The sequence below is a fragment of the Perognathus longimembris genome, chromosome 13 (genome assembly GCF_023159225.1).
Source record: "Perognathus longimembris pacificus isolate PPM17 chromosome 13, ASM2315922v1, whole genome shotgun sequence".
Classification (NCBI taxonomy): domain Eukaryota; kingdom Metazoa; phylum Chordata; class Mammalia; order Rodentia; family Heteromyidae; genus Perognathus; species Perognathus longimembris.
Window position 1 is genome coordinate 50,208,361 of NC_063173.1, and position 13,377 is coordinate 50,221,737.

Here is a 13,377-nt window from a genome sequence, read left to right on the forward strand (position 1 = left end):
AATCACTTTAAATAAACTTATTAATCTAGAAGAAGTCAAGTTAATACATCTTTTCATAGTACCTTTTACTGTAAGATTAATTTGAGGTTTGATCATTGTTTCCTTCCATTTGATAAGGATGTGAATACACACACCAGTTACTTTGCTTCAGTTTTATGTAGAAAAATCAGCAAGTTGTACAAAGTTGATCTAACATAATGGAATTGAAGAACAATTCAGAAACAAAGGAAATTATGCAAATAAAGAAATTATAGGAGACAGTGAAGAAATAGGTGAGAAAATAAAAATAAACATTCCTAGAGTACATGTTGATCAATGTTATTTTATAGTCAGATAAACAGATGTATTGCACCTATGTGATCCTCTCCCAAGAATATCTGCCTTTGGTCTCACAGTGTGAATGCCTAGAGTCCTGTATAATTTATCATGTACTAGTGTGTTTTTCATCTTTTACCATCCAGTGTCTACTTGTATATTGATAGACACAGTCTAGTTACCATGCAGCCTATGTTTCTCTTGGCCTGGCTTACTTTGCTTAATACATTTTCCCCCAAATCTTTTCTTTCCTTATGAATGTTACAATCTCATTCTTTCTGATGTGTATATAGAATTCCATTTTTTCCTTCTTTGTTGATGTTGATTTTTTTTTTATTTTTTCATTTTCTTCCTTTTGTCTTCTTTGTTTATCTGTCTTTGGGATGGTAAGGGGAGACACAGAAATGGTGAGACAAATGATGAGCAAATGCAGCAATGATACACCCTAGACACTATGTTGAAAAATGAACTATACAATTCTTTATGGGACTGGGAGGGAAAAGCTGTGAGAGAGTAAGGGAAGAGTGTCCAAAAGAAAAGTACTCTTTATCTGACTTATATTTACAATAACAATAAAAATGTTTTAAAAAGTTCCTAGAAGGCAATGAAAACTAAATAAAATCAATGGCTAGTATATATATATTCAAAGCATAATATATGTTTATAAATGCATACATATATTCCTATATGTATATACACAATGGAATATTGCTCATCTATCAGGAAGAATGACATTACATCCTTCACAAAGAAAAGGATGGACGTGAAAAAAACATGATAAGTGAAATAAGCCAGGCCCAAAGACACACAAAGGATGCATATTTTTTTCTCATGTGGAAGTTAAGTATCATTTATAAATATGCATGAAAACATATGCACGTGTACACAAATGAATTAAGGAAAGTATGGCAAATGCATGGGAGTATTCCAGGGTCGTAACTCCTTTAATAATTTACTTACAGTCTAACCAACTGAATACCAGGTGTTGGTGATTCATCTTGGTCTTAAGGGAGGAAGGGCGAGGAGAGCACTCCTGAGACGCCGCCCTTCCCCCAGCCCTGGGGCAGTGTGGAAGTGAGCCACACCTATCTCCTTCTGGGTCCAGAACCAGAAGGGGTAGCTTTGAGACCATCCCCCACCTTGTGCCAGCGAGCACGTGTGCTCCCCTTTCACGAGCTTTGCCCAGAGGGTGATACTATGGGAAGTGACGTTAGCCCATGAGGGAGGTCCTTGGGAGCTGCTCTTGGATGGACAAGCTCGCCAGCCTATCGCCAGCTCATGCTCAATCCTCATCATCACTACTATATTACTGTGAGTCCCTCCTGATTAAATTGGATTGCTCTCCGAAGTGTCTCCGAGATCTGTCTGCACCTGGCTTCCTTGGTGGGTAAGGAGGGAGGAAAAGGGGATCTCCTTTGGCCATGTGCACTTTAGGATTGCCCGTGTCCCTTCACTCCACCTTGGCCGCCTGCTGGTCGAGTGCCCAGGGGAGAGGGTGAAAAGGGGAGCACTAATAAGGGAGTAAGCTTAGCATCCCCGCACCGGGGGGAGGTAAATCTAGCCCGGCAACCAGAAAGTTGGTAATTGAGGTGTCATGATGGGGGAATATATGAATGAAGAGAGGAAGGTGAAGGGAATGAAGTCATAATATTCGATGTGTATATGTGAACATTGAACTAAGAAAATCAAGGGAATGGTTGGTTGGGAAAGATGGGGAAGAATGATGAAAGGGGTGACATTGATCAAGTTGCATTGTACTCATAAACTGACATGTTGAATTGAAACCCTTCTGAAGAACTACTTAAAGGTAATGGATAACAACAACAACAAAAATAATAACAAAGAAAATAAAATCATCACCTACCACAGCTTTTGATATACTATAAAGATCATGCCAAGAAGAAAGTTCATAGCTCTGAGGACTTCCATCAGGTTTCAGAAAAGCGGGAGGAGGAACAAAAGAGAGTGACAAGGGGTTTAGTCTAATCTGGAGACAGTATGTGTACAATGGACATATCTGATTGAAACTCCCTGAAAAACATATTTGATGTGAATAAAAATGTGAAAAAAACTCCAAATCTCTGTATGCTTCTTTGGGGATGATTATTGTTCTTTATTTCTAGATTTTTTTGCTGTGTCCTATATGCACAAAATGGCAGATTTTTCTCTAGGATAAATTTTCATTGGTAGATAATTGTGTCTCTCATATTTGATCATATTTGTTCTCCCTGACTCTGTGAAACATTCCATATTTCAATCATTAAAGAAGCGCCCCACTATCTAGCACAGCATAAAGAAACTAGGGCAACTCCTGTTCAGTAACTTGGATAACTCTGGGTTTTTATAAAATGTTTATGTTAATGCCAGCAGGGAATAGAAAATTCATCCTCCGCAAAGAGCCCTTTGATCTTTGCAAGACATTGTAGGCTTGATAGTTACATTTAGTACTGTTTTGCTAAAATATACTTTAGGATTCTAAGTTGATCCCTTCTAATTTAGGGTATGACAATAATCCTATGAATTAACTACTTTTAGTAATTCATATCTAACATGGAATTATTATAATTGCAATAGTAAGGCCCAAATGCAGTATGTTATCCTTATTGTACTAGTTGATATTATGTCAGTCAAATTCTTTTTTCAAATTTTTATTATCAAACTGATGTACAGAGAGGTTACAGTTTCATACGTTAGGCATTGGATATATTTCTTGTACTGTTTGTTACCTCGTCCCTCATACCCCCCTCCCTCCTCCCCCTTTCCCTTCCCCCCATGAGGTGTTCAGTTCACTTACACCAAACAGTTTTGCAAGTATTGCTTTTGTAGTTGTTTGTCTTTTTTTTTACCCTGTGTCTCTCGATTTTGGTATTCCCTTTCAATTTCCTAGTTCTAATACCAGTATACATGGTTTCCAATATACTCAGATAAGATTACAGAGATAGTGTAGATACAACCACAGGAAGTGTATCTGTAGTTTCTACTATTGATGATGTTCTATGTCAGTCAAATTTAAACACTGATAGATTAAAGAATGAGACAATTCACGGGAGATTATTGAGGCTTTGTTATAAGTAAACATATATGGATTAAGAATTTCTGGCCAGGCACTGGTGGCTTATGCCTGCAATTCTAGCTAATCAGGAGGCTGAGATCTGAGGATCACTATTCAAAGCCAACCTAGGCAGGAAAATGCATGAGTCTCATCTCCAATTAACCACCATAAAACCAGAAGTGGAACTGTGGCTGAAAATAGTAGGGTGCTAGCCTTTAGCAAAAATCCCAGGGACAAGGCCCAGGCCCCGAGTTCAAGCTCCACAATTACCAAAAGAAAAAAACAAACTATGAACTATAATTTATATAACTTCTTCCCGTGGCATGCTATAGACACTGTACAACCTTTCTTTCTGATAAGACTGGGTATGATAAAACAAAGCAAAAAAGAACACACAAACAAATGAGCAAAAAAAACCCCTATTTTTGTGACTTCTTCTTGTGTCTAGTCATTCCTTTACTACTATATTAAGCATATACTACTACTGTATTAAGTACACATGAATGATACTTATCACTACTAATTTCCATTGTTCATACTTAAATAACAAGGTAGTATTTTCCACAATTCTGAAGATAAGTATCAGTGAATACAGTATTAATAGTTGTGTTTTTAGCCCATGGTGAACCATTTAACATTTTTTTCATTTTTATTTTCAAATGATGTATAGAGAGGTTACAGTTTCATACATTAGGCATTGGATTCATTTCTTTTACTGTTTGTTACCTCCTCCCTCATTCCCCCTCCCCCTCCCCCTCCCCCTCCCCCCCAAGAGTTGTTCAGTTCATTTACACCAAACAGTTTTGCACATATTGCTTTAGTAGTCGTTTGTCTTTTTTACCCAGTGTCTCTCGATTTTGGTATTCCCTTTCAATTTCCTAGTTCTATTACCAGTATACATGGTTTCCAATGTACTCAGATAAGATACAGAGATAGTGCAGGTACAACCACAGGAAGGGGATACAAGAAGATCATCAATAATAGAAGCTATGGTTACACATAACACTTTGAAAGTAGTTACAACAGTGGTATAACAATAGTTTCCATAACCTGAAGTTCATTTCACTTAGCATCATCTTATGTGTTCATAAGGGTATAGCTATTGGGCTCTTGTGGTTCTCTTCTGTGACTTGCCTATTCAACATTTTTAACATGTTAAATAATCAGTATACTCAATGCTTAAGGAAATTTTCCTAAAAGGAAAGAGAAAGAAAAGACTTACTCATTTTGTCAATGCTGTATCATTATAAAAGTCTGTGTCGCTTATGTCATATCCCAAAGAGATAAAAGAAAGAGGGTCTTAAAATCATCTCAAAGGGTCCCTGTGTTGGTATTGACCTAGTCATAATTATAAATAGACATGCATTTGTTGCAAATGTAAGCCTATGGGAGTTTGTCCCTTGTGTCTCTTTATGGCCTTTATATCAAAATATTGTCAGCAACCCATTTATAAAAGCATCTATTGTTTCGTGGTTCATGGTAGAGACTGGGTGCTTCCACATCAATTTACTGTTTCATATCAAAATTGAAGAAAAGGAATAGGAGCCAGGATGAAGGTCCAACATGGCAGTCCAAAAACATTGCAAATCCTGGCAGAAATAACAATCAGGATGAGACCGTATTAATTTTCTTAAATTGAGGTAAAATATTTGGCATTTAGACTTACTAATAATACACGAAATTTGGAGTTCTGTAACATTTCTCCTGTGTTTCTTTTTAAGAGTAAGATACTCAGGAGAAATTAAATGATAATTTGAGAGTCTATCAATTTCCCTATGTGTTCAGTATATTTCCTTTGTATTTTAATGTATTATAATGTTACTCTTCATGTGGCAGGACACAGCATTCTTTTTTAATTAAATTTTATTGACAAGGTGATGTGCAAAGGGGGTACAGTTACATTACAAGGTAGTGAGTGCATTTCTTGTCTTATCTGTTACACCCTCATTTTTATTTCCCTTCCCTAGTTCAGGTAAGCATATATACAATATCCAGCGTACCAAAATCATATACAGTAACCACGTAGGGTATGCAAAGGAAATTCACCTAGAACATTAAATGTAATGACAACAATAGAATACTCCTGTATCCTTCTCTTGGAGTTCTTTTTGCTTATCCTCATCTTATATAATCATGTATACATAACTGATGAGCTATTATGACCTACTGGTAGGTCTATCCTAGACCTTTCTGTGTTTGTTTAGTAGTTGTTTGGTTTTAGATACATAATGTAAAGTCACTGACCCAAACATGTGGAAATTTGAAAGAAGTTTGCTATTTTGCAGACCTGGTCTCTACTGTTCACCCACCCCAAACAGTCATATATCAAGGAGACCATGCCCCTTTGTTCTCTGTGTTCTAGGCTTGTCTGGCTCAACATTATTTGTTCAAGCTCTAAGCATTTCCCTGCGAATACCAATATTTTATCATTTCTAATCACTATGTAGTATTCCATTGTGTACAGGTACCACATTTTTTGGATCCATTCATCTGTAGTGGGGCATCTGGGTTGTTTCCATATTTTGGCTATTGTGAATTGTAGAGTGATAAACATGGATATGCAGATGTCTTTATGGTATCCTGAGACCTGTTGTTCAGGATAGATACCTAGGAGTGGTATGGCTAGGTCATAGGGTATGTCTATGCTGAGTTTTTTTCAGGAATCCCCATATTGTTCTCCAAAGTGGTTGTACTAATTTGCACTCCCACCAACAGTGGAGAAGGGTTCCTCTTTCCCTGCATCCCCTCCAGCATTTGTTATTGCCTGAGTTAAGAGTATAGGCCATTCTAACTGGAATGAGGTGGTATCTCAGGGTTGTTTTTATTTGCATTTCCTTTACTGCCAGGGATGTTGAACATTTCCTCATATGTTTCTTTGCCATTTTTATTTCTTCTCCTATGAAATCTCTCTTTAGCTCCGTTGCCCATTTAATCATTGGTTTATTGTGTTTGGAGGGGTTTAGTTTTTTGAGTTCTCTGTAGATGACAGATATTAAGCCTGTGTCTGTTGCTGTGCTGGTGAAGACCTTTCCCATATGGTTGGTTGTCTTTCTAGTTTAGTGGCTATGTCTTTAGCTGTGCAGAAACTTTTTATTTTGTTAGTCCCATTTGTTGAGTCTCTCCCCTATCTTTTGTGTCCCTGGGACTCTGTTCAGGAAGTTCCTACCTGTGCCTATAAGTTCTAGAGCACACAACATTCTTAACTGAAGTCTTCAATAGGTGATAATATAGGTATATATACACAAGTGTCTGTTCATCTCCAAACCATAGCAGCCAGGGGCAGGCCTGTTCTGTGGACTTGACAAGGTTTTTTCCTCAAGAATAATTTACAAGAAACCATTTTGCTTTGGGGTGAATCAGGCAAGGAAATGAGAATGAATGTTGTTCACTCTAGGAACAGAAATTCATAGAGTATCTGAGATAGGGGTTTGTCCTCATCTCCTTAAACAAGGAACTGCCTAGAGCACTATTTGGTTCTAGGCAGATTGGAAAGGTGCTTCCATTGAAAGGGTGAAAATTTATTGAGAACAGTAGAGGGTGAGAGGATACAATTTCAATGAAATCTATTTTTGCTGCCATATCCACAGTATCAGGTTGTCTGCACTGTTCTGATGGTGAGAGTAAATAAGCAGGTATATTAAGAATCACATGAGGACCTTCAACTTGTCAGAGAAATCAGAGATTTTTCTTAAATGGCAAGAGTTATCTCAAAATATGCTCTCTCAATATATGCTACTATCATTTTTAGGAATAAGGTAAACTTTTTCTATAATAAAAGAATAGTATGTTAGTACTTAGATGCCCATCATTGCTGCCTCAATTTCTTTTTATTTCTAGTGATTCGGGGTCCTGACATTGTACAAGCAAACTATGGAGAAGCACTAGAGCTCTCCCCCACAAACCAGGCTCTTTCAGTGCCAGACAGATCATTTCACATATATGTGTTTGTGTGTGTTTAAGTGTATACATGTATGTATATATACATACATATACACACATTTGTATATATACATATATACACACATACATATATGTGTGTATATATAAACTAAATTATACATGTGATCTTATTAGTGAGATGGGAATACTTTTGTACATTATGTGTAAAATGAAAATGCAACTTTGATTTGAGGCAGTTAGGAAACTGGAGACTACATAATATAAAATAATTTCTATTTAATTGCAGGAGGAGAAAATTGTTGGATCTCGACTTCTTCATGGTTAATGTGGAATCAAAGCTTTGATTGTATAACTGGGTTTCAGATATAAATTTATATCATAGGTCTGCTCCAATACCTTTTCCTTGGAGAGAAATTAAATACTTCTTATTTAATTTAATTCTTTCTTTCAGACAAAGTGAAGAAAGTATTTAAGAAAGTTTTATGAAAATTAAAAGAATGTAAAACAGTTATAAAGTTTTAAGGTATAAAATCTTTTTTTCTTTTTAACAGATATTACTAGGTATATAGTGATGTATTTTAGAACAAAGGAGTTTAAAGATTAACCTTTTCTGGCTTGTAAGTGTTGCTCACATTGTGCAGAGCTGGGCAGAAAGCTCTGCTTTGCATTTAACTTTCAGAATAACAATAGCTGAAATAGATACATAAACACATGAATAAATAATAGGATGAGACTTGCGATGCATTTTCTCTGACTACATTTCATCACTACCAAATTTAAAGGAGACTTTCAAAGATGTATTATATCCTGGATGACTTCAGATAAATTAGGTTTCTTCTGTGGATTATAGAACTCAGCTTCACTTCATGGAAAAACAGAATGTCACAGAATTTGTTTTCAAAGGACTATTTCAAAGTAGGCAAACAGAACTAGTGCTCTTTTTCTTGTTCCTGCTTTGCTACCTGGCGGTCTTAATGGGAAACAGCATCATTTTCCTCACAATCTCCTGCAGCCATCTCCTGGAACATCCCATGTATTATTTTCTCTGCCACCTTTCCCTCATGGACCTCTGCTATACATCCGCGGTGGCTCCTCAGCTTATCAGAGACTTAGCTGCCAAAAGAAGAAATATTTCTTATAAAAACTGCATGACCCAGTTGTTCACATCCCATTGGTTGGCAGGAGTAGAAATTTTTATCTTGGTGTGCATGGCTTTTGACCGTTATGTGGCCATTGTCAAGCCCCTGCATTACATGCTCATCATGAACCGGAAGAGGTGTCACCTGCTGATCGCTGTGGCCTGGGCACTTGGTTTTTGGCATTCTATTGCTATGTTGCTCATGGTACTGAATTTGCCTTTCTGTGGCCCTAATGTGATCGATCACTACATGTGTGATATCAAGCCCCTTTTGAAACTTGTTTGTAAAGATATCCGTGTGGTTAGTATCTTAGTGATTGCAAATTCCGGGACAGTAGTAGTTGCCATATTTACTGTGCTTTTAGCTTCTTATGTACTCATTTTATATAAACTCAGGACAAGATCATCTGCAGGGCGTCGCAAAGCTCTCTCCACCTGTAGCTCTCACATAATGGTTGTGGTTCTATTTTTTGTGCCCTGTATTTATATCTATATCCTACCTGCAGGTGGTAAAAATATGGATAAGGAAATTTCTGTGTTTTACACTGTGATTGCCCCCATGCTAAATCCTCTCATCTATACCCTAAGAAACAAGGAGATGAAAATTGCTATGGGGAAGGTGTGGTGGCGAATGTCACATTCAAGATTGAAATAAACAAAGTGTTTTATTTCACTCTCAGGGTAATTTTTATTAGAGATACCACAAAAAAGAAACATTGGAGCCTTCTTTCTGGATTTTGACTCATGTTACGGGCTCATGTGTTATGTTACAAGTCTGAAGTTGGACCCCACGATACCAACTGAAATCTCTGTATAAAATGGCACAAATAGTCCAGGTTTAAGTAGGTAAATCTGAAGAGTGCAAGAAATTTTCTCCTAGAGCACCTCTAATGGTTGGATATCTTCCTCTGTGTTACAAAGCATGGTTAATATGTATAGGACATGGTTTCCATCACCTGCACCAAAATGGAAAACAAACATGTCTAATGAGACACATCTTCCATCCTTCAGATTCTCCTTTCAAAGAAATTACAGGACACTCAGTTTTCTGAGCAATAAAAACCCATCCTTCTCACATGTTAGTCAGAAATCTTCCAAACATTAGTTGAGGTCTGGTTTGCTGATATCAGAAGTGACAATTCTGAAGAATGTGTTGTGTGATATTAAACCATTTTGGGTACTGGGGATCAGGGTATTTGTTGACTCAGTTTTTAATCTCTAAATTCTGCAAGTTTGTTCTCAGTCTGAGCTTCAGTTGTATAACACCTGTGAAATGAGATATTACTGAGTTGTTATCTTTCTTTTTCTTTTTTTTTCTCATAGCTTTATGAGACACGACTTTGGAATATATCTCAGTTATCATCCAACTCTTCTTTCTCTAGAATGCTGGCATGATAGGTGACCACTGTCATGCCTGGTTAGATATATTTCTTCATTGCAAAAGGTGATTCTGGAAAATGTGTGTGACCATTTAACTGAGAATGTTGGCAAAGAAACGGGAGCTACGGTTTCCTCCCATGTTTCTTGTTGCTAGGTCATTCTGTAAGTTGCTCTCATGATTGGGGCTTTGTTTGTGCTGTCTCTCCTTCACAGGATGCCCCTGCTTCTGTTCTGCAGACTACATTACTTATTGATTGGCACACACCTAGTGGAATATTCTTCAGGAATATTTTGAATTCGCATCAATGAGCCAATTCTTTCTTCTTATAATGCACGTCCTCTGTGCAATTAGTAATACACTACCCTCATCCTTGTGACATATGTCCTCCAAGGTGACTGAGCCAGAAAATGATATGGGCGATTTCCGTTTTTTTTTTTTTTTAATATTCTTTTTCTCCTAGAAATGACTGTGCTACAAATTAATTACTAAAGACACTGGAAATAAACTGAAATTTATTATTTTATTTGACTCATTGTGCTACTTTTAAATATTTACATTATTTCCCTGTTGTGTTTGTGATGATATATTAACACTTCTATATAAACACTTTCACCATGATTAAAATTATTGTATTTCTACAGATAACAGATATTGTATTTCTACATATAACAAAGGAATCCATCCTACACTTAGCCATCCAAACTATTTAAAGTGTATAGGGTTGAGAAAAATAGGCAAAGACTCAGAAATACAAATATGGTATGTTTTGTACCAAAGTACATTCTGTACATGTATGAAATACAGTGATGAAGGCCATAGTTAGGTAAAACATTAAAATAAATAAGTAAATCTGTAGTACAAGCCTGTAGACACATATGAATATTTCCCAGCATAAACTGAGAACTATGGTTTATGTAACATCTCTTTGCATCCTAGTACTCTTTCCTATATTTCTTTTTGAAAAGACTGAGTGTGACAAAACAAAAAAGAAACACACAAAGGATTGGACAAAAATACTATTTATTATGGTATTTCTTAAATTTCATCCATTAACACAAGTCAATAACTATACAAAATAGTACTTACAAATTTTAAATTTCAGATGGTCATATCTAAATAAAGAAGAAATAACTTCAATCCTCCATGATAATTTCAGTAATTTTGATGATTAGTATCAATGAATAAAGAATTGATACATGCCTTTAGCATATTGGTACAATCAATGATAAACAATTCCACAATTTTTTTTTTTTTGGCCAGTCCTGGCACTTGGACTCAAGGCCTGAGCACTGTCTCTGGCTTCTTTTTGCTCAAGGCTAGCACTCTGCCACTTGAGTCACAGTGCCACTTCCAGCCATTTTCTGCATATGTGGTGCTGGGGAATTGAACCTAGGGCCTCATGTATACGAGGCAAGCACTCTTGCAACTAGGCCATATACCCAGCCCACAATTCCACATTTTTAACACATTACATATAATCAAAAAAATTAATGTTGAAGGAAATTTTCCTAGAGGAAAGAGAAACCAAAAATACATTGAATTCATCAGTGCTGCTTCATTACAAAAGTCTTACAGCATAATCTAAAGAGATGAATGAAATAGGTCCTTAATCAACTCAAAAGGTCCCTTTATTGATATAGGCTTTACTTTCATAATTATAAACACATGCATTTATGGCAAATACATACCTAAGGGATTTTATCCCTTGTGTCTCCTTATGTCCTTTAGTCCAAAATGTTTTCAGCAAACTATCCATAAAAGCTTCTATGGTTTGAATATTCATTGGAGAGACTGGGTATTTCCACAAGTATTTATTTTTTCATTATAAATTGAAGAAAAGGAAGAGGAGCCAGCATGAAAGACCAGCTTGACATTTCAAAGATACTGTAAATCTTGCCGAAATAATAATTTGGATTAGCATATATTCTTTTCCATAAATTGAGGTAAAAGTTTTGAAGTTTACATTTACTAAGAATCTATAAATGTGGCAGCTCTATAATATTTCTGCTTGTGCTGTTTTTTAAGGGTAAGACATTCAGGAAAAACTGAATGTTCATTTGAAAGTCTGTCAATATTCTTCTGACAGATTTTTAATGTATTCTCCTCTTCTTGAGGTAGAACACAAAATGTTTAACAAATCACATTTTCATTGGTTGACAATGTTAGTGTGTATTTATGAGTTTGTTTTTCTCCAAACCTTTAAACCCAAGGAAAGGTCTTTGCTGTGGACTTACAAAATGTTTTTCTCTGAAGCATAATTTACATGAAATCATTTTGCTTTGGGTGAATAAGGTGAGGTGAATAAGGTGGCATCATTATACCATGAAGTAGCTCAGAAAATGAATTGTTCATGCTAGAAACAAAGAGATTCACAGAGCATCTGAGATGGGTACTCATGTTCCTCTCCTTAAACAAGGATCTGCTTTGTTTAAGAACAAAGTCTGATTCTTTCCCTGACACTATTGTAAGGATGCAAATTTATTGAAATCAGTAGATATTGGTGAGAGGAGATAATTACAACATAATCACTCTTTGCTATATTATCTGCAGAGCCAGAGTTTCTGCAGTGTGCTTGTGGTGAGATTAAATAAGCAGGCTCTGGTTTAACAAACTTATCACAGTTTTCAGTATGTCAAGACAAATGAAAACACCTACAAAATATTTCTTTTATGTTAGGAGATCTCTCAAAATATGTTACTGTCATATTTAGGAATAAGTGAAGTTTTTCTGTAATAACATTAAGAACTGTATTTCCCGATTTGGATGTGCCTCATTTTTAAAAATATATTTTCAGAGGCTGCAGCGTGATCTTAGAAAAACAAGCTATGGAGAAACATGGAGACTCTGCAAAGATCAGTTTCTGTGCCATCATGATAACTGCAAGTTTTAAAGAGAATATATTAATTTCATCATACATGAGGGTTCAGTAGTGAGATTGGGATATTATTTATACATCATATGTAATACAGAAATAAAATCCAATAATTTCATGTAGTATGGAAATTGAATACTGTGCAACGGAAAATAATTTCTGTTTAACTGCTGAGTACAAGACAGATGGAATTCTCATTCTTTATAAATAATGTGGAAAAGCAATTTAGGCTGTAGAAATGCTGAAAATTTATATCATACAAAATTTATATTCTCCATTTGGAAGAAATTAGTTAACCTGTTCTATTTCACTATTTCTCCCATATAATTTAAGTAGGTGTTGATGACAATGTTATGAGAAATAAAAGCATGTAAAATATTTATGAAAGTTTTGGGTACCAAATCTGCTTTGATTACTTGATACATCATAAGAAGTACTGTGACATGTTTCATACCTAAGAAGTTTAAAGATTTCCCCTGTGTGGAAGGGAAGTGTTGCTCAAATTGAAAAGTGCTTGTACAGAAAGACCCAGTATGTGACACAACAGCCTAAATAAATAGATTAATATAAAAATCAATAATAATGTGAACCATGACATAAATTTGCATTGACTACTTTTTCATCAGAATTTAAAGAAGCCTTTCAAAGATGTATTTTATTCTGGATGACTTCAGATAAATTAGGTTTCTGCTGTGGATTATAGAACTCAGCTTCACTTC

At 35.8% G+C, this 13,377-nt stretch overlaps 1 protein-coding gene across 1 annotated transcript; it reads left to right on the forward strand.

The window, feature by feature from the left end:
• Window positions 1-8,133: 8,133 nt before the first annotated feature.
• Window positions 8,134-9,060, forward strand: LOC125362286 (olfactory receptor 4P4-like). The gene has a single exon (XM_048361064.1). It carries the CDS (start codon window positions 8,134-8,136, stop codon window positions 9,058-9,060), a length of 927 nt encoding a protein of 308 aa, XP_048217021.1.
• Window positions 9,061-13,377: the final 4,317 nt, after the last annotated feature.

What these genes read in the sequence shown, in the direction of transcription:
- LOC125362286 (XM_048361064.1), top strand. Translation starts at nt 8,134, where the DNA reads ATGGAAAAACAGAATGTCACAGAATTTGTTTTCAAAGGACTATTTCAA.